We start from the raw sequence: 22,560 nt of genomic DNA on the forward strand, positions 1-22,560 counted from the left end.
AAATACTTAATTACCTTTCTTTGGTATTCATATTTTCATAGAAACCATGGCCACTTTGTAAACCATGTTGATGTCCTAAATAATATGCCATCAATTTCAAATTATAAGATGTTTTGTATTTCTAGATATATTACTTTTACTGTACATCTATGTATATCTAAGCACATAACAAAAACTATGTATTTGTAGAAAGAAGAAAAGCAGCCAAACAACCTGTTTGTTTGGCTGTGTCGTAAACGATCGTAAAGTTCGAATGGGAGGGGCACTTACTCTCTCCCTTCTTCTATTTCTTGTTCTGTCAAAAGATAAGCAGGACATGTCTGGTACGACTTCTGCCTGCCATGCAACACTAGACACCCAATAGCAGCAGCTTTAGAGCGAGGCTAGCTACCAGGCAGTACATGCATGCGTGCCTATGCCCTATTGTTAGCCACTACAAAATGAACCCTATAATAATTAAATAAAGGAGGAAGCACTACAAGCTAGCAAAAATGCACAAACTTTCTCCCAGCCAACCGCAAGCCCCCTCCATCACTATAAATAGACCGTTTTGTCACCAACAACGCTCCTCGTGCCCACTTCTTCCAACTTACAATCCAAGCAACCAACTAGCTCAACACATCTCTTCTTGTCTTCTCATCTAGCCATCTAAGTAGTAATTGCATTAGCAACCATAAATCCATAATAGCACCTGCTATGCACTAGTCACTAATCACTACACATATATAGTTCACACACACATAAAAATAAAGATTTTACTTAGGTTAACTGCATATATAGCCGCCATGAAGACTGAAGTAATCACCACCATGATCTACATGGTCTTCCTCGTGCACTTCGCCATCAGCATCAGCCCTAACACACAGCCCTCGTGGCTCTTCCCTCTCGTGTCTCTCTCCCTTGCCGTGGTGACGGTTACACTGCCATTCGTGGTCACCACCACCCTCCATGCACATAGGAATGCCGGCGCTACCGCCACCATCCCGGGGCCACGAGGGTGGCCGCTGGTAGGCTCCCTACCGGCTGTGTCCGGCCCACTCATGCACCGCCGCCTGGCCACGCTGGCCGATGCGCACGGCGCGCGCCGCCTCATGTCGCTCACCCTCGGCGCCACCCCCGTGGTGATCAGCAGCCACCCGGACACGGCACGGGAGATCTTGTCTGGCGCCGCTTTCGTGGACCGCCCGCCCAAGGGCGCGGCACGGGAGCTCATGTTCTGTCGTGCCATAGGCTTCGCCCCCGCGGGCGAGTACTGGCGTCGCCTCCGTCGCGTCGCGGGCACCGGCATGCTCTCCCCGCGCCGCATGGCCGCGCTCGGGGGCCTCCGCTGCTGCATCGCCGACGACATGGTCAGGCGCGTCGCTGACCAGATGGAGAGGTCCGGGGAGGTGGCCATGAGAGCCTTGCTCCAGAGGGCCTCCCTAGAGAGCATGGCGGGCAGCGTGCTGGGCCTCAAGGGTGTCGTTGTTAGTGAGGAGCTGGGTGAGATGGTCAGGGAAGGGTATGAGCTCGTGGGCATGTTCAACCTAGGAGACCACTACTACAAGACACCATGGGGCCCGCTGATGGACCTCTGGGGGGTGGGGCCCATGTGCAGGGGGCTGGCAGCTAGGGTTAGAGGGTATTTTGGGAAGATCATTGAGGAGAGGAGGGTGGTAGGGGACTACCACGAGAGGGACGACCTGCTCAGCTACATGCTTTCGCTGCCAGAGGAGGAGAGGCTAGAGGACTCTGATGTGATTGCTGTGCTGTGGGTAAGTGAGCTCTATATCTTTTCATCTTATGCATCCTTGCTTCTTTGGCAAAAAGTGATACACTGGGGTAACACTTAATTATTAAGTTGTTGGTGGTATACTTTTGAGTGGTGTAACATGCTTGTTTGATAGGTGCATATCGGGGAAATACAAATAAAGCGGTGATAATAAGTGGACGTAAAAATATGCATCCTATAATTAGGAAATATTCCATCCCTTCCGAATTATAATACGTTTTAGCTTTTTTTAGATATATTGTTTTTACTATGTATCTGGATATAGTGTATATCTAAGTGCATAGCAAAAGTTATATGTATTTAGATATGTCAAAACGTCTTATAATTTGGAATAGAAGGAGTACATACCGTGGCCTCTATTTTTATTTTAAAATAAATAATTTATACTAGGCAAATAAAATCCTTATCTATATTATTCTATATGCATAACTTTTAGTTTATGGAACTGCAATCCTCACCCCTAATTTTCTAGACTAAGCTAGCAGATCTCCTAATTATGCCTTTTGTTCTGAAAGTCATTTTTTCCCCCGTGAGCATTATGTATGTATGGTGATGAAATAGATTCTGATGTAGTTAAATCATGTGATCTGTTGTGATAGTGACTGCAAATTTCGGTGTACATGACGCTTTAATGATCTCATCACCAATGACGCGCGTGTCCTATGCACATTCATCTCATTAGTTATATCGAAGATTGTAAGATTGTAGACAAACTAGAGATGAGAGAACCTGAGGAATAACTTTAGCTTGAGTTTTATTTTCACAAAGATGTTTCAGTGCAGTAGGGTCAATTCCTTTTCTATCTTTAAGGTTTTGTGAGCGCACACATGCAATTGCCAATCAAAATTGGCCCATCTTCAATGACTATCAACTAATGGCTATCATCGTGATTACAGTAATTCATTCAACTTAAGATTAGAAAAATCTATAAGCACAACTTATGATTAGTACACCTGTCTATGTTGCAAATGCATATGCAGGAGATGATCTTCCGTGGCGTGGACGTCGTGGCGATACTCCTGGAGTGGGCCATGGCCCGCATGTCGCTCCACTCAGACATCCAATCCAAGGCCCAGGAGGAGATGGACGCAGCGGTGGGCCGCCTCCGTCCCATCACCGACTCCGACGTCCCGAGCCTGCGCTTCCTCCAGTGGATCCTCAAGGAGACGCTCCGGATGCACCCGCCGGGCCCGCTCCTCTCCTGGGCGCGCCTGGCGGTGCAGGACGCGCGGGTAGGCAAGCACGTGGTGCCGGCGGGGACGACGGCCATGGTGAACATGTGGGCCATCTCGCACGACGAGGCCATCTGGGGAGACCCCTGGGTGTTCCGGCCGGAGAGGTTCGCGGAGGAGGAGGTGAGCGTGCTGGGGTCCGACCTCAGGCTGGCGCCGTTCGGGTCCGGCCGCAGGGTGTGCCCTGGCCGGATGATGGGCCTCGCCACCGCGCAGCTCTGGCTCGGACGCCTCCTGCAGGAGTACCGGTGGCTGCCACCGCCGGCCAACAAGCCCGTCAGGCTCGCCGAGTGCCTCCGCCTGTCCATGGAGATGAAGACGCCCCTCGTCTGCCGCGCGGTTCCTCGTCGTCGCGGAGGACCTGCTGCTGCTTGATTGATGGACGACGACTGTGATGATGAGCTCCTCGGTGCTGTGGCCACTGTTGTCCGAGCAGGGTTTCAAACTTTCAATTCAGCTGGCAATTAAACTATATAAAGAAGAAGGATTGAAGGAAGATGCACCGGTGTAAATTAACCCTTGTGTTTGCCTACTACTCGTTCAGTGTTGTTTGTATAATCAAGATTATTGTATGTATGTGATGTGATGTATCTGTGCCCGGCCTATAGCTAGGTGGCTAGACACGAGTAGTTTGCACTACTCTGATATATACTATATATGTGTACCTGCCTTGTCAGAACGTTTTAGTTTTAATTTGATCACTACATTTTCCCTACTTCCTGCTTCTTGTATATATGTTGCTAGCTGCTCTACTTGTGTTTGGAAAAAATCCTGTTAATTCCTCTTCTTTTTTATTATATGATGACATCCAGTTATAGGGAAAATCCTGTTTTAAACTCAGCCATCTTTTAGTGATTATGAAGTGCTAGTGATATCCAAGGAAAAGCTAACACACTAGTGATTAGCATATATATATATATATAAGTGTAAAATGGGACATCATGCGGATGTGGTCCTTGCGACCTATTTTTCAATGTAAACAACATCCAAAATACAAGACTCGTTCGTTCTTTGGGTAGGGCTACAGGCAAAAGGTTCAATACATATTCGACATCTTCTCCAATAACAAGATCCAAAAGAGAATCCTTTCTGCAAATGGTTTCCAGCATGAGAGAGGATGCTCATATTTCACTACCACAGAACGGAATTTTCTTGGCGGCCAAAAACCGCCAAGGAATATAGGAAAACCGCCAAGGAAATGTTTTTTGGCGGTGCACCGCCAAGCATGAACCGCCAAGTTTGGATTGCAAGGAAAATAGAGTTTCCTTGGCGGCTGGCCCTCAAGCAATGTTTTCTTGACTGCCAACCTGCCAAGAAAAACATGGACATGTAACAACCGACAAGAGGACAGGAAAATGAGCAGACCGACAAGTAAATACATTTTCTTGGGGGTGAATAACCGACAAGTAAATACATTTTCTTGAGGGTCATACACCGTCAAGTAATCATATTTCCTTGGGGGTGCTTGACCGCCAAGTAATTGCATTTTCTTGAGTGCTACTTACCGCCAAGTTAAGGGTGTATTACTTGGCGGCCTTAAACTGTCAAGAAACCTTGTTTTCCTTGTTTGTTGTCCCACCAAGAAAATTAAATTTCCTTGCTCCCTTCTCAGCCAAGGCAATACATTTTGCACAAATATGGTAGCCAAGGAAATATGATCTCGCCAAGGAAAAGGCAGAAATATTTCACCAGAACAATTAAATCGAATGGATCAAACAATATCCATTAATGATCCAATAGTCATATAGATAATAACATCAGAAAATCATACATAACATGCAACATCCGATGGTTCATTACAAGACCATTTTGCAGATATATACAAAATCTATATGGCAACATTGTTTCATGCCTTCATGTAGCAGCCATGCTTAAGGCAACATTGCTCACTACATTAGCAAAAGGATAGCTGGCACCAGCACCAGTCATGCCTACATGTCAGCAACACATGCTTAAGGCAACATTGCTTACTACATCGATCAGCAAAAGGTTAGTTGGTGCGCACTTGCATTTGGAGGGTACCAGCACCAATACACTACAACACTGTTGGTTTCTACCAAATTAGACCAAAAGGAAATCCAAACTGCAGCCTACCAGTCACTTGGAGCCATTGGCGTTACCATGTCGTGTGCCACTCCCATCTGTTGCCACTCTCATCTTTTTGTTGCGTGCATGGCCAATTAAGTGCTCATCGTCACCTTGGACATTTTCAACATCTCTGCAGCCATTGCCATCATTATCCAGTTCCCAGTCAGCATTCTGTAGATTATTGGCTTCATCATAAATGTCATCATGATCATCTTCCTCGTACATGCCATCATCACCTGACATGTCCTCATCAGCTTCATCATCAGTGCTATCCTCATCAGTGTAATCCTCCTCATCAGCGCCATCAACAATGTAATCATCATCAAATTCATCATCATTGTAGTTGTAGTTGTACCAACCATTATCAACAGATTCAGAGCCTCCAAGTGATAAACTTGTAGTCTGCAAGAAGCAATATAGTTGTACTCAATATACTAGTTTCCTATTCTTAGCAAAACTCAAGTGAACCAATACATATTCCCTAAAAATATCTTTTTTTATAAACACCTAAAAATATCTGTGCAAACAAATTGTGTCATTACTGTTTTTCTTGCTTATTCACATTACACTTTTTGTTTACTCAGTAAAGCATAGAAGAATGAGTTGTCAAGATAAAGGATGATCTTAAGGCCTTATATCAATGTTACTGTTTACATAAAGATTCTCTTTTTGTCTATTTTTAGCCAAGCAAAACTGATCTTGGCTACCTTACCATCAACATAAAACTAAGAATGGCATTTCTAATCAACAAGAAGCCACTTGTTCACTGCTGCAACTCGCATTGCCATTCTGCCACCAAACATTATTAAATCTCTAGATGAAATGTCCAGAAAATACAAAGTATGAAACGTGCAAGATAATAAAATGAATGTTGTAACCTGGTTGCGGCGGGCATCAATGTTTGCTAGGCGCTGCAGCAGATCAGCAGGTGGTTCTTTTTTGAAATCCGCATAAATTCTCTACAATTAAAAAGCACCCACATAAAAATGCATGCATATGGCGAGTTAAACGGTGTAAATAATAAACAATTTTTACCATGACAAGGTCACGATGGACACCATTTTCCTCAATGAGTAGCCCATTAGTTTCTTTCAATCGCTCATTTTCAGCGATCACACTTCGATACTTATCATGATTGGGTGGCATAACCGATGCTGATTTGGCATGTACTAGAACACATGCATTATCCATAGCACCATCGCCTATTAGAACACGGCCATGGGGCATTCCACGTGCCATGGTGTACAATGCTTTCCCATCAAGTACTTTTGAATTCTCATCTGGAGCTAGTGCTTTGTAGTCATCCTAAAATGAAGATAAGATGAAATTAAGATGGTGAAAGGTCCTTGTTTGGTTTTGATAATTGAGTGACAACTTAGGTGGACTAATTGTGTTTATGTGAGATACACGGGTGATTAGTCCATAGGTACATGTGTGTGAGCAACATATGCCATGAAGGTGAAAATGGCTTGGAGATGTTGCAAAGCTCACGCATGTGATGATGAAGGAGCTTATTGCACATGAGACATGACATTGAGTCATGTGATCAAGGTGGAGAAGATTAAGACAAGACTTGGCTTGATGGACCGGTTGCAAGCATGAAGGGCAAGTCGAAGGCTTTGGAGTGATGGACCGCGTGGCGGTGAAGCTTGAGCAAGACTTGGCGTCGATGGACGATGGCAACGATGAAGAGCAAGTAAAGTCAAGATCGATGAACCAATATGATCATGTGATGATATGAAGTGGATCATATCATTGTTGATCGTGTTGGTGCATGTGTTGCATCGACATTGAAGGAGATGGAATGGAATGCGCAAGGCAAAGGTATAACCTAGGGTATTTCATTTCACCGGTCATAGGTGTGTAGAGAAGTTTATGACCGAGTTTAGGATAGATGGCCGTACTATCAAGAGGGGCAAACTTGTTTGCATATCGGTCATCTAGTGCCACTCGAGTGATCTAACTTTGCATTGTCGCTAGGATCGAGTGGCGTGGCAAGTTGAGTGGCTAATATCCTTTGGGAAATGATTGTGAAAATGCTAACACATATACACATGGTGGTGTACACTTGGTGGTGTTGGCACATTTACAAAGGAGGTGGTGTTTGCAGGGTTGAGATTAGCAACAACAAGATTTTACATTGGTTGCTTCTGTTGTTCGAGCTGTGGGACATCCTTCCCTGATGCTCTTTTCCTTTTTCTTATGTGCATCATGTGACTTCACGAGGGAGCGGTCATAGTCTGATAGTGGCGGTGGCTTACGAACTTCAAGCATCTTTTTCTTGTGAGCTTCGACCTTCTGCCTCAGCTGATCTCGTGGTATGTAAAAGTACGACTTCTCCTTAAGCTTCGCTTGTCTCTGCTTTTGGATATCTATAAAAAAATCTTTCACTTTTTTGCCTTCTTCAGCTGCTATTTGCTCATCAGTCTTTTCAAGAAGTATTTCTTGAGAAATAACTCTTTTTTTTGGTCTTCTTTGCCGCCAGGACCTTAGACGTCTTTGTAGTGCGTCGCTATGGAGGTGGTGGGGGCGGTGTTGGAGACCGGTGTGGAGGCGATGAGGCCGGTGTTGGAGTCCGGCGTGGAGGCGTTGGAGATCATTGTGGAGGCGGTGGGGCCGGTGTAGGAGTTGGAGATCATTGTGGAGGCGATGGGGCCGGTGTAGGAGTTGGAGATCACCGTGGGGATGAAGTCGTCTCGCCCCCCGCGACGCTGTGATGAGATGGGGAATGAATGATTGGGCTAGGCTGGGGGGAGACCCTGCTACAAAAACAAGTTGTGGTCAATTATTTTTGAAGCCAATATAAAATTAATGGAAAAATAATATTTTATTCACTATCATTCGTACCTAGGGTGAGGTAGGGGAAGCGGTGGCGCCCCAGGAATGATGATGAAGCGTTTGCGCCATTGAATAAATATCTTCTCTGCTTCTCCTAGTGTCTTCTCCCCATCACCGCCTTCAATGTCAAGAGGAACATTGCTGTAACCTTTGAGCACTCTATCGACCGAGACGCTAGCATATCCAGGTTGAATAACTGACCCATGGATTCTTGGTGTCTTCGTTCGGTCTATTGGAGATACAACCCCGATAGCCACCATGATTGATGCATTATTACCATCTGGAATGTGTAGCTCACATGTTGTTAGAGGCTCGATAATGTCATCAACAGGGAAGCGCAACCCAGCATCACCTTGAATAACTGGCAGCTCCGTGGAAGCACAACTGCTTTTCATCTGACCAACGGGGCTAATGGTGACTCTCGACGTCGATTGCATTTGACTCATTACTAGCTGCACTTGCCTCTTGATCTCCTCCTGCATTCTTGCCTCAAGAGATTTTTCTTGTTCATGTGATTCAAGCAATGCTTGTCGTGACTCATTAACAAATTGCTCCAATACACAGATTCGGTCTGCCTCCTCATCCTTCTTTCTCTGACGGCTTCTATAGGTATCCCTATCTGCTGGGAATGCTTGTAGCCACGGAACCGCTCCATAGCCTCTTGTTCGACCACCATGTTCGGGATTCTCTAGGGCATATGTCAATTCATCCTTTTCTCTGTTGGGCTTGAAAACACCACTATTAGCTTCTTCCCTAGCATGAGCTAGTCTCTGTGTTGCTCTCTCAATTTTTTGGCCGAAAATTAGCTTGCTAGTGTTTGGGTCTAGGCTTCCCCCATGAGCGTAGAACTAATTCTTTGCGCGTTGAGGCCAGTTCTTCTCTATTGTTTTAGGTATGATTCCCTTGGCAGTAATCTCTGCTTCTAGGTTCTGCCACTTGGGAATAGCACTCCTATAACCACCTGATCCCATGCAATGATGGTATTGCTTCTGTCGGGCATTCTGTTGATTCCTCATCACACGTTCCTCACTCTCTTGAGATGTCTTGTATTGTACGAAGTCATCCCAATGGGACTCCAACTTGACAAATGCCTTAGCATTGAAATTCGGCGTTTCATTCTTCAAGATAAACTTTTTATACAATGTCTTCTTCCAACTCTGGAACAATATTGCCATCTTCTTCATTGTCCAATCCCTCACTAGCTCCTTCAAAGCATCATCTGCTTGTAATGTAAAATGCTGAGTGATATCTCTCCAAGCTAGGTTCTTGTCACGATCAGATACAAAACTAACATTAGGAGCGGATATCTTCTGCTTCCATTCACGAGCACTAACTGGGATCCTATCCCTTACAATGAACCCACATTGATTGACATATGTCTGAGCATGTGGTCCCAATGGTTTGCCGGTGTCGGTGTCGAATTCTGATATTATGAAATGGCCCTCTAATAGCTTTTTTGGCCCTCGGACTTTCCTACTCTTGCCGGTGGTTGATGTAGATCCAGAGACCGGCTACATGAGTAGAAACACAATGATTAACAACAAATATACGTACGTATGCATCTATAAGAGATGATAGATAATCGAATATACCTCGCCAGTATTTTCTTGCGCGACAATTTGTTGATCTTCAACCACCGGCATATTCAGGATATCATCATAATCAGCAAAGTACTGACTCGTGTCATCTACATCCACATTGGTGCCGGCGTTGATAATATTCGCCATTATGTCATCATTCAAGTTATCATCCGGAGCAGCCATTTGTATCTTCAAGATAACACATAGATAGAATTACTATGGCACATAACATAAGTACATGTGATAACACATATAGAATTACTAAATCCAATTAAATATAATAACAGATAATATTTCATAAGGATAAACAATAATAAGGTATAGGCTTTGGAATCGAATAAAAAACACTTTCGATCAAAAAAATATGGAAATAAGTACATGTATATATACATATAGAATGATATAATTTTCTCTCTCTCTCTCAACACATAGAATAAGTGCATATGTATATATCTCTAGATATGCATGTGATAACACATAGAATGTCTCTCTAGATACAATTTTCTCTCTCTCAACACATGGAAATAATTAAGTACATGTATATATACACATAGAAATAATTAAGTACATATATATGTATACATATAGAATCTCTAGATAGAATTAATTACTAAATCTAATTAAACCTAACATATATACATAGATAGAATTTTACTAAATCAAAATTAAATCTAACACATATAGAGAGAGAGATAGAATAATAATTACTAAATATATCAAAAACTACAATAAAAACTATCTAAAAAAACTATCTAAATAAAGTACTAATTAAATTTTAATACATTTAAATCTAATTAACTATATCAAAAACTATCTAAAAACTAAGAATAAACTACTAATTAAATTTTAATACATTTAAATCTAACATATATATCAAACACTACCTAAAAAAACTATCTAAAAAACTATCTAAAAAGTATCTAAAAAACTATCCAAAACAGGCTATGGATGCATGGCCATGCATGCATGGCGGCTGGGCATGCTGGCCGGCCACGGGGCCGAGCAGAGCCGCGCGAGGACAACGTACGGCGGAGACTCGACGGTCGTCGGGCGGGGCTCGACGACGACAGCGGCGCGGGCGCTGCAGAGACGACGATCGAGACCGGGCGGGGGTAGACGACGACGGCGGCGCGCGCGGGTGCGGTAGAGATGACGAGATAGATTGTAGATCGAAAAGTAGAAGATGAACCGGTCGATATATATAGGCCGGGACCCTTTAGTCCTGGCTGGTAATACCAACCGGGACTAAAGATCCTTTAGTCCCGGCTGATAAGCTGAACCGGGACTAAAGGTCCAACCCTTTAGTCCCAGCTCGGCTTACCAGCCGGGACTAAAGGATCTTTAGTCCCGGTTGGTGTTACCAGCTGGGACTAAAGGTATTTTTGGGCGGGCAATTCCGCCCACCCTTTAGTCCCGGTTCCTGGCCTGGGCCGAGACTGAAGGCCTGAAATTTTTGCAGCCCGCCAAAGTGTTGTTTTTTCATTAAGGATTGTAAATCTTGATGAGCTGCTCAAATGAGACACTAAATGACCTCAGATGAAAAATCTCTGAATACCAAGTTTGATCATCTTAGTAAGATCTACAATTGTTACATAGCTCATTTTTCCATTTGATAAAGTTTTATCAAACACTAGTCACAAATTCTTGAATCTCATATAGACTTTCTAAAACTATGTCACACACTTGTGAAATTTGAACTACATTTTATTCAAACTTTCTTAAATGAAAAAATGGCCTATATAAGGACTGTATATCTTGATGAGCTGAACAAACTTGGTATTCAAAACTTTTCAATTGGAGACAATCTAGGCTTCCGAAAACTAGTTTGTAGGCGTCGAAATTTAAAAATCACAAATTTGAACCATCCAAACTATCTCAAATGGAAAGTTGACCAAAACAACAATTGTAGATCTTGATGATTTTAATAAACTTAGTATTCAAAACTTTTCAATTTGAAGTCATTTAGAGTTCAGAATACTAGAGTCAAAGTGTTGTTTTTTCATTTGACCAAATTTGACTTGGTCAAACTTGCTCAAATGAGACACTAAATGACCTCAGATGAAAAATCTCTGAATACCAAGTTTGATCATCTCAGCAAGATCTACAATTGTTACATAGCTCATTTTTCCATTTGAGAAAGTTTTATCAAACACCAGTCACAAATTCTTAAATCTCATATAGACTTTCTAAAACTATGTCACACACTTGTGAAATTTGAACTACATTTTATTCAAACATTCTCAAATGAAAAAATGGCCTATATAAGGATTCTATATCTTGATGAGCTGAACAAACTTGGTATTTAAAACTTTTCAATTGGAGACAATCTAGGGTTCCGAAAACTAGTTTGTAGGCGTCGAAATTTAAAAATCACAAAGTTGAACCGTCCAAACAATCTCAAATGGAAAGTTGACCAAAACAACAATTGTAGATCTTGATGATTTTAATAAACTTGGTACTCAAAACTTTTCAATTTGAAGTCATTTATAGTTCAGAATACTAGAGTCAAAGTGTTGTTTTTTCATTTGACCAAATTTGACTTGGTCAAACTTGCTCAAATGAGATACTAAATGACCTCAGATGAAAAATCTCTAAATACCAAGTTTGATCATCTCAGTAAGATCTACAATTGTTACATAGCTCATTTTTCCATTTGATAAAGTTTTATCAAACATTAGTCATAAATTCTTGAATCTCACATAGACTTTCTAAAACTGTCACACACTTGTGAAATTTGAACTATATTTTGTTCAAACTTTCTCAAATGAAAAAATGGCCTATATAAGGATTGTATATCTTGATGAGCTGAACAAACTTGGTATTCAAAACTTTTCAATTGGAGACATTCTAGGGTTCCGAAAACTAGTTTGTAGACGTCAAAATTTAAAAATCACAAATTTGAACCATCCAAACTATCTCAAATGGAAAGTTGACCAAAACAACAATTGTAGATCTTGATGATTTTAACAAACTTGGTACTCAAAACTTTTCAATTTGAAGTCATTTAGAGTTTAGAATACTAGAGTCAAAGTGTTGTTTTTTCATTTGACCAAATTTGACTTGGTCAAACTTGCTCAAATGAGACACTAAATGACCTCAGATGAAAAATCTCTGAATACCAAGTTTGATCATCTCAGCAAGATCTACAATTGTTACATAGCTCATTTTCTCATTTGCGAAAGTTTTATCAAACACTAGTCACAAATTCTTGATTCTCATAGACTTTCTAAAACTATGTCACACACTTGTGAAATTTGAACTACATTTTGTTCAAACTTTCTCAAATGAAAAAAATGGCCTATATAAGGATTGTATATCTTGATGAGATGAACAAACTTGGTATTCAAAACTTTTCAATTGGAGACAATCTAGGATTTGCATTGTTGTATCACGCGGGCACAACAGTGAATTTTTTCTTGACGTATGACCCTTGGTTATGATCTTGTCGTAACCATGGAGTGTCTTCATCATTTAACATGACGCTTGGATCTTTCTTCACTATGAAGGGTGTAATTCAGACATTTCTTTTATAATCTTCTGACATGTCTGACTTGTCTTCAATTCCCACTATATTTATTTTCTCAGAAAGAACTATGTGGTGCTTTGGCTCATTGATCATTGAGTTGATGTCTTCGTTTTTTCCTCTCTTTGATTTTGTAGACATGTCTTTCACATAGAACATCTGACTCACATCGGCAGCAAGGACAAATGGTTTGTCTTTGTACCCAATATTGTTGAGGTCCACTGTTGTCATTCCATACTCTTTGTCGACTGTTACCCCTCCTCCGGTCAACTTCACCCATTGGCACCGGAACAAAGGAACTTTAAAATTAGGTGCGTAGTCTAGTTCCCATATATCTTCTATGCGGCCATAATATGTTTGTATATTCCCATTTGGATCTGTGCCATCTATGCGAACACCACTATTTTGATTGGTGCTCCTTTTATCTTGGACAACTATGTAAAATGTATTCCCATTTATCTCATATCCTTGGTACGTGAGGATATGCCATGATGGTTGCCTAGTCAACAAATACAGTTGCTCATCAATATTGTCATCACCTTGATATTCTTTTTGCAACCAACCACTGAAACTTTCCATGTGCTGACGCCTAATCCAAGCTTCAGTCTTCCCTAGAAACTTGGATCGTAAGAACTCCTTATGTATCTCGATGTACGGATGCACCAATGATGAGTTTTGAAGAACTGTGTAGTGTGCTTTATTGAAATAATTGTCTTCCATGCCAATATATGTTTTCTTCCCTAAAGTTCCTTTACCACTGAGTCTCCCCTCGTGTCGCGATTCGGGAACGCCAATCGGGGCAAGGTCAGGAATAAAGTCAACACAGAACTCAATGACCTCCTCTGTTCCATAGCCCTGGGCGATGCTTCCTTCAGGCTTAGAACGGACTTTCACATATTTCTTCAAGACTCCCATAAACCTCTCGAAGGGGAACATGTTATGTAAGAACACATGTCCAAGAATACTAATCTCCTTCACCAAATGAACTAAGAGGTGTGTCATGATATTAAAGAAGGATGGAGGGAACACCAACTCAAAGCTGACAAGACATTGAACCACATCATTCTGTAGAGTAGCTAGTTCCACTGGATTGATTGCCTTCTGAGAAATTGCATTGAGGAATGCACATAGCTTCACAGTGGCTAGACGTACATGTGGAGGTAGAATTCCTCTTAAAGCAACTGGAAGCAATTGCGTCATAAGCACGTGGCAGTCGTGGGACTTTAAGTTTAGGAATTTTTTTTCTGGCACATTTATTATACCCTTTATATTGGAGGAGAATCCCGATGGGACCTTGATGCTGCTTAGACATTCGAACATGCTGTCCCTCTCTTCTTTGCTAAGCGTGTAGCTAGCAGGACTTAAGTAATGATGTCCATCATCTATCTTCTCTGGATGAAGGTTGTCTCGTTCTTTCATGCCCTGCAAGTCCTGGCGTGCTTCAAGTGAATCCTTTGGCTTCCCGTACACACCCATGAATCCTAACAGGTTCACACAAAGATTCTTTGTCAGGTGCATCACGTCAATTGCGTTGCGGACCTCTAGAACTTGCCAATAGGGTAGCTCCCAAAAGATGGACTTCTTCTTCCACATGGGTGCATGTCCCTTAGCATCTTTGGGAACAGATTCGCTGCCTTGTCTCTTTCCAAATACTACTTTCACATCCTTGACCATTGCGAGTACATCTTCTCCGGTTCAGTTATGAGGCTTCTTCCAGTGGTCTGGCTTACCTTTAAAATGCTTACCTTTCTTTCTTACTTGGTGATTCAAAGGAAGGAATCGACGATGGCCAAGGTACATGACCTTTCGACATCTTTTCAAATATATACTGTCAAGGTCATCAAAACAATGTGTGCATGCATTATATCCTTTGTTTGTCTGACCTAAAAGATTACTTAAAGCAGGCCAATCATTGATTGTTACGAACAACATTGCTCGTAGGTCAAAGTATTCTTGTTTGTACTCATCCCAGACACGTACACCTGGTTTGTTCCATAAAACTAGAAGTTCTTCAACTAATGGCTTCAGATAGATATCAATGTCGTTGCCAGGTTGCCTCGGACCTTGGATGAGGATCGGCATCATAATGAACTTCCGCTTCATGCATAACCATGGAGGAAGGTTGTAGATACATAGAGTAACTGGCCAAGTGCTATGACTAGTGCTCTGCTCCCCAAAATGATTCATACCATCTGTACTTAAGGCGAACCTTAAGTTTCTAGCCTCATTTGTAAACTCTGGAAATTCCCTGTCTATCGCTCTCCACTAGGACCCATCAGCTAGGTGTCTCAGCATATTGTCTACCTTACGGTCTTCTTTATGCCACCGCAACAACTTTGCATGGTCTTTATTTCTGAACAAACGTTTTAAGCGTGGTATTATAGGAGCATACCACATAACCTTAGCAGGGATTTTCTTTCTAGGACATTGTTTACCCTCGACGTCACTAGGATCATCGCGCCTGATCTTATACCGTGCTGCTTTACATACCGGACATTCATCCAAATTCTCGTATTCATTGCCATGGTAGAGGATGCAGTCATTAGGACATGCATGTATCTTCTGGATTTTTAATCCCAAAGGGCAGACAACCTTTTTTGCTTCGTACGTAGTGGTGGGCAATTCATTTGGTTTTGGAAGCATCTTCTTTATGAGGTTCAATAAATTCATAAATGCCTTGTCGGATATACCATTCTTTGCCTTCCACTGTAGCAATTCTAGTGTTGTACCCAGTTTTTTTTGCCCCTCTTCGGCCGTCGGGTATAGCAACTTCCTATGATCCTCAAGCATGCGCTCGAACTTAACTTTCTCTTTCTCACTTTCGCATTCTTGTTGTGCATCATGAATGGCATCGCCAAGAGCATCACTGAGATCATCTTCTGCCGCTACCTCTTCTTCATCTCTCCCTATTGTAGTATCATCAAAGGCAGCATACTGAGCAATAATGTCATCAATGTCTAAATCTTTTCCTTCACCTTCTTCCATCATGACCCCGCTTTCTCCATGCTTAGTCCAACATATATAGTTTGATATGAAACCTGACTTAAGCAAATGTGAATGAAGACTCATTGAGCTTGAATATTCCTTTAAATTCTTACATATGACACATAGACAGCACATGAAACCATCCTGCTTATTTGCCTCGGCCACACCTAAGAAATAGTGCACGCCCTCAATAAAGTCTTGGGAGCGGCGATCGGCACTATACATCCAATGGCGTGACATAATCTGCATTACACGACAAATTATGAAAACCTTGAACATAATTAAGTATTTTATTACACAACATAGATGACACACACACACGGTTGATTAATTAACTAAGCATGGCTACAACGTAAGCAATCCCAACTATCACTAAACAAACTAAAACTACAATGCACTTCAGTAACATAATTATTTCATGATCGTACGCAACTAAAACAGACAAATCATTCTTCTGTTGAATATCAATAAGCTTCTCCTGTTGGCTCACTGCCTCATCATCAGCAGCCGCTACCTCAAGCGCACTCAAATTCTGCACGTATGTAGCATAATCTTCCTCCCAGTACCAACCATCGTATCCATTGCCCTCCCACTGAAATTAAAGCCAAAAAATATTTAGTCAAAAATATTCAAGAAAAGCAGGTCAATTAGCCATAATTATAAAATGCGTAAGAAACTCACATCGTGATCCGGGCACTTGTAGAAAACACGACCCTTGTTGGGTTCCTGTCTCTTGACTCGGTACTCCATCACAATCTTTTGCTTACACATGCCGCAGATAATGAGAGGGAGTTCTGGCCTTAGTCGTTTCGCAACCGAACGAGAGGCCGAGGATCCGGTACCAGTTGTCATCTACTTTCTATACTTATTTTTGTAAACTAGTGTAAATTTCATATTTTCTAAAATGATATATTTAAACAAAACTAGTATGGATTTCACATGTTTCAATAAATAACTATCCGTACTAGTTGACCTTGCTTACATGATCATCTCGGCCAGCATTTCTCCACCGGACGGCACCATACTTGGCCAAGGAAGAGCTCTGATTCTACGAGAAAGGGAACACGGTCTTCCACGACCGTTGCCGCTCTCCCTCGTAGAATCAAAGCTCTTCCTTGATGTCCGTTACCGCTCGGCAGAGAACATGTTGGCCGAGCTGAACACGGTCCGCAAGTTCAACTAGTACGGATTTTCTAACTATTTACTAAGTTTTTCATTTCATGGAAAATTTAATTCTAAAAAATAAAAGGCATGATTTCTAAGTAGTTCATTTCATGGAAAAAATAATTCTAAGTGACCTGCTCGATATCGGTGAGCTCGTGGGCGTTTAGGTTGCCGAGGATAGTAACATTTGTAGATGACATTTGTAGGTCTGAAGTTATCAAATATTCATCAAATTATAGCTCAAAAACATGTTTCAATAAATAACCATCCGTACTAGTTGACCTTGCTTACGTGATCATCTCGGCGAGCATTTTTCCACCGGACGACACCGTACTTGACCAAGGAAGAGGTCCGATTCTACGAGAAAGGGAACATGGTCTTCCACGACCGTTGCCGCTCTCCCTCGTAGAATCAAAGCTCCTCCTTGACGTCCGTTACCACTTGGCAGAGAACATGCTCGTCGAGCTGAACACGGTCTGCAAGTTCAACTAGTACAGATTTTCTACAATTTTCTAACTATTTTCTAAGTTTTTCATTTCATGGAAAATTTAATTCTAAAAAATAAAAGGCATGATTTCTAAGTATTTTATTTCATGGAAAAAATAATTCTAAGTGACCTGCTCGAAATCAGCGAGCTCGCGGGTGTTTAGGTTGCCGAGGATAGTAACATTTGTAGATGACATTTGTAGGTCTGAAGTTATCAAATATCCATTAAATTATAGCTCAAAAATATGTTTCAATAAATAACCATCCGTACTAGTTGAACTTGCTTACGTGATCATCTCGACGAGCATTTCTCCACCGGACGGCACCGTACTTGGCCAAGGAAGAGCTCCGATTCTACGAGAAAGGGAACACGGTCTTCCACGACCGTTGCCGCTCTCCCTCGTAAAATCAAAGCTCCTCCTTGACGTCCGTTACCGCTCGGCAGAGAACATGCTTGACGAGCTGAACACGGTCCGCAAGTTCAACTAGTACGGATTTTCTACAATTTTCTAACAATTTTCTAAGTTTTTCATTTCATGGAAAAATTAATTCTAAGATCACGTAAGCCACTGGGGACGAGGATGGCGCGTGCTCCAGCGAGGACGAGCAAGGCGTGATTTTGATGAACTAATTTAACTTTTGTTTATCCAAACATATATGCAAATCATCATGTGATTTTGAGCTAAAAATGACATATAAAATCATAATAAAGTCCAACATATAAAGTTACACATGCATCTACATCGCAAAATGAGATAAGCTACTGATAAAACATAAGAGGATTAGTTGTTACCTCCAAAATCGAAGAGCAACATCAATGGAGGGGGAGAGAGCAAGAACAACAGCAAGCTGAAGAATAGAGACAGTGAGTTTGAATGGAATGGCTCGGGCTCGGGGATGAAGAAATGAGCTGGATTATAGGCCGGGATAATTTGTCCCGGTTAGGGGGCCAAACCGGGACTAAAGATTAATCTTTATTCCCGGGGCATCACCCAAACCGGGACTAAAAGCTTTAGTCTCGGCTGGTATTACCAACCGGGACTAAAGGTAAACCTTTAGTCCCGGTTGGTAATACCAGCAACCTTTAGTCCCGGTTGGACCTTTAGTCCCGGTTGGTAATACCAGCCGGGACTAAAGATTCCTGCCCTGCGGACGACCGTTGGGCAGGGACCTTTAGTCCCGGTTGGTATTACCAACCAGGACTAAAGGGTGGGGGCAAAAAAAATGCCGAGGCTAATGTCAAATTGGGACATCGTTCTAAAGTCTGTTCTCTAGTAGTGGTGACTAAGAAATAATATGTGCTGTTGCAATACACGCACATGTTTATTAGTACTAAAAAGGATACACCATAGCGGAGTTTCTAGCTAGAAAAGAACAATAAGTGAATTCACTTATTCACAACATTTTCTTATTTATGCATTAAAACATATGTTGACTTCTCAAAATTTCATTAGGCAAAAAGCAAGAAAAGAAGGAAAACCAATACATGAATCGAAGAATTTATTTAATGCGCAAGAAATGGTTCCTAGTTTACAACCCACCAAGAGTCAAGACTAAAAAAAAACATAGCAGACCCACGCAGAAGATAACAATTGTTATTGGGCTGCATTTTCAGACCTCAAACCGTTAACGGGTTGAGCCCCACAAGCAAAATAGAACAAAGAATTAGCGGTTGTATTACTCTCTTTTTTTTTTTGGTTTTTGAAACTGCGGTTTGGATCAATTCTGATATCATCAAATGATCAAAGAAAAGTTGTCTGATAACATAAAAAATTATACGGTTATCATTTAGAGATTTCAAAAGGAATAATGAAGATATTTAGGGTAATATAAAAAGATTCAGCAAAACCCCCTCATTTCTATGAACTCTTTCATCTTCTTTTAAATCTTCTTCAGTTCATCCTGTGAAATACTCAAAGTCTTAGCTAGACGATATCTGAGCTTCAACATCTGAAGATGATACAAACCATATGAGTGGATTTCTAGTTTAAGAATATACTAGAAACGGGGTGCGGCGTTGCCGCGCCTGCCCTGGACACCTCCTCTAGATTTGGACCAGTATTGCAATGGATAGCAGAACATAGAAATATACCAGGAAGATAGTTGACAGTTCACTATTTATACCTAAATGAAGCACAGAGGATCACATTGAAATGAATTTCAGAACTATGTAATATGCTCTGAGGGAGTATAAAAGTTTTGTTCCTTAACAAAGAGAAGGGATTGTTCAGATAATGATATATTATTGAGGTGCAACTTTATTTGTTTATATAAAAGCCTTTGTTCCGATGTCTTGGAGAACCTGCAATTAGCCATGTATGTGAAATGGAAAATGAAAAGGAAGAGCCACATGTGAAACAACCTGCACCATTTCCAGATTACAAGATATGATTGTAAGATATCGTCAGTATCAACATTACTATATTTTTTCAGTGGCCCAAGTGTTAGCATTTTGACAACGAAGGGAAAAAGAAAAGACATGCCCATGGAGTGGAGCTAGATATTGGAGGCGCAACCCACCATAGTGTTCTTCTGCATGAATATTCTTTGCTTTGCAGAGGACAGAGACAGGGAAAATTCATTAACACATGAATCTTAGTGGGTTAAAAAAGTAGATTTAGTGGGAAGGGTGTACATGGACAATTCCTTGAGTACACAACATAAAGATATTCTAACTACGAAACCATATCATAAATTAAGTGCATGGAAATAATCAAGTTACCTGGTTGCTATGGGCAGTGAAGCAAGATATATTGTGAATTGTAGTAAGCTATGTTAACAGACTTAAGGAGGACATAAAGAAACTATTAGTAAAAAATCGATATAGTATTATCTTTCTTGAGAAAACAAAGGTGTTTTACTTTTATTTGGTTTTAGATACTGCAATACCTGCACGGAACTACTATCTTTTTGGTGTGTATGTTTGACATGTCTAAATAATCAAGCGTTGTCTCTGCATCTGCTGTAAGATACACAGGATTTTCTTCACCATTTTCAGATGCTCCAAGATAAGGTCCTGACCACTTTTTTCAATGATCCAATTATCAGCATACAGAGAAATTCTTTGAAGATGGCTGGCCTTTCTCCACTGCCACCTGTGAACCACAAGTGAACTGGCTTGGAAATCTCCCATTCACTGGATAGCAGTATACAACCTACAACTGGCATTAGTTAATGGGTAAAAAAAATTCAAGGTAATATTAAATTTTGTGCTTGCAGAAGATATAGAGCAGATTTTTACAACAATATTAATGCAGGCATAGGTACTAGTGCCCTTCTCACAAGCTTGCTGTTAAAAAAGTTCAAGAAAGAAATATGGGCACAGAACCTCTAGTTACTACAAATGACATAAGGTGCAGTTTTGTAAACCAATGGCACAATAGTTTATCCAGTAAGTCTGCACTTTGTAGTTAGTTTATAGCCATTGCACATATACTTCAAATATGATGATCTTAAGAAGAGGTCATCAGTTCAATTATTATTGGTTACTTAGTTTACCAAATTATGAGATCTTTCAAATACACAGGTTAGTCAGTCGCCTCAGATAAACTACTCAGGTGTAGGATCCCTGAAAGAAAAACTAACTGGTCCAGTGCCATCTAGATCATCAATCACTTTATTTGGTCGCATAAGGTCCACAAACTTGAGGTCTGGCAGCATATGAGAAAATTAATACTTGTACTTCAATAGGCTTTCTCGTGCTCTTTTCCTAGAACTATGCTCAACACAGAAAATCTGTAAAACTCCATATAATTGCACTGGGTAGTAACAAAGTTAAGTTATTGTATCAATCATACTAGTTCAAAATAGTGTGGTATGCAGAATTAGCACACAGTCATCAGATTAAACGATGCAACAATGATATTGATGCTTTTGGTGAAAAAAAAAATTGGCACCTAGCATGAAGAGCATTTGATAGTAACAAGTTCACCTAGAGAAAATGTAGCCTTTCTCAGAATGCATCGGCCATGCGCATTGGATAATTGCAAATGCGTTCGTCAAGTTAGCATCGTCCATTTTGCTGGCACAGGCCTGGTACCGTGCTGCCACCGGTACCCCACGTGTCAAGGGACAAGGTAGTGGATCCAAGGATACGAGCAAGACATCGACATGGCCAAGGATGCTTGCCATGTTGTTCTAGGGCTGAGGACGTTTGGGCCTAGAGTTGGTTCAGTGAGCAACTTACCTTGGGGAATTTCAACAAACAACTACGCTGCATCGTCCATGTCTGGCTGCTGGAGCACTGCCCCATGCGCTCTGTGGCATGTGAGGTTCGCACAGGCACGGGGAAGCTACGAAGCGCCGGTGGTGCTGGTTGACTACTTGTCACACTGACATGCTTGGTGGTAGGTTGGTGGCCCCGCGCTACTCGGCCCGCTAGACCACCTAATCGACCGCGTGTCTCACCGCGCCGCCACCGTTTGGTGGGCCTCAATGCGACGGCGTAGTGGCTAGTGCCTCCTCTTACTCGCACCTCTGTAGCTCCACGTTGGCGTGCCGACGCTCTTTCTCCGCCGCCTTCTGTTCTGCCATTGCCAGTCGATACGTCTTTGTCGTCAGTGGTGCCCGCGAAGAGGAACCCAACTTTGGCTATAGTGTGTCGAGTTGAGGAACCAGGCAGCGGCCGTGGCATGGGGATGGGAGTCCGTGCGGACGCGGTCGATGGCTGTCGCGGCAGCCGGCAGGCAGACCGAGCGCGGCAAGTGTCGAAACTCGCAATCGCCATAGGCGAACGGCGGAGCGTTGCAGGAGGACAGAATAGGTTCACAATAATGCTGGCACATGGGCGTCCGTCCAGGCATCTTTTGTTCGAACGGCTCGTCTCTGGGCCTGCCCAACGATCAGTCAACCGCTCATGACGCGGTTTCTAAATAAAAAAATAAAAAACACAAA

General features: G+C 41.9%; 2 protein-coding genes across 2 annotated transcripts; one reads left to right on the forward strand and one right to left on the reverse strand.

Moving 5' to 3' along the window:
• Nucleotides 1-579: 579 nt before the first annotated feature.
• On the forward strand, nt 580-3,718 carry LOC136481908 (cytochrome P450 78A5-like). The gene is made up of 2 exons (XM_066479188.1): nt 580-1,754; nt 2,752-3,718. The coding sequence occupies exons 1-2, from the start codon at nt 786-788 to the stop codon at nt 3,376-3,378; spliced, it is 1,596 nt and encodes a 531-aa protein (XP_066335285.1). The 5' UTR covers nt 580-785; the 3' UTR covers nt 3,379-3,718.
• Nucleotides 3,719-5,100: 1,382 nt separating this feature from the next.
• On the reverse strand, nt 5,101-21,919 carry LOC136479872 (uncharacterized). The gene is made up of 4 exons (XM_066477599.1): nt 21,854-21,919; nt 6,127-6,396; nt 5,970-6,050; nt 5,101-5,493 (listed from the first exon to the last, which is right to left on the reverse strand). Exons 1-4 carry the CDS (start codon nt 21,917-21,919, stop codon nt 5,101-5,103), a joined length of 810 nt encoding a protein of 269 aa, XP_066333696.1.
• Nucleotides 21,920-22,560: the final 641 nt, after the last annotated feature.

This window comes from Miscanthus floridulus, chromosome 9, assembly GCF_019320115.1.
Source record: "Miscanthus floridulus cultivar M001 chromosome 9, ASM1932011v1, whole genome shotgun sequence".
In the NCBI taxonomy this organism is placed as follows: domain Eukaryota; kingdom Viridiplantae; phylum Streptophyta; class Magnoliopsida; order Poales; family Poaceae; genus Miscanthus; species Miscanthus floridulus.

Bases quoted from the DNA above. Each gene is read 5' to 3' on its own strand.
- LOC136481908 (XM_066479188.1), top strand. From the start codon at position 786: ATGAAGACTGAAGTAATCACCACCATGATCTACATGGTCTTCCTCGTG. The intron at 1,755-2,751 runs GTAAGTGAGCTC...ATGCATATGCAG, and splicing joins ATGTGATTGCTGTGCTGTGG to GAGATGATCTTCCGTGGCGT.
- LOC136479872 (XM_066477599.1), bottom strand. From the start codon at position 21,919: ATGGGGCAGTGCTCCAGCAGCCAGACATGGACGATGCAGCGTAGTTGT. The intron at 6,397-21,853 runs GTAAGTTGCTCA...TCTTCATTTTAG, and splicing joins GTTTGTTGAAATTCCCCAAG to GATGACTACAAAGCACTAGC. The intron at 5,494-5,969 runs GTTACAACATTC...TGCTTCTTGCAG, and splicing joins TTGATGCCCGCCGCAACCAG to ACTACAAGTTTATCACTTGG.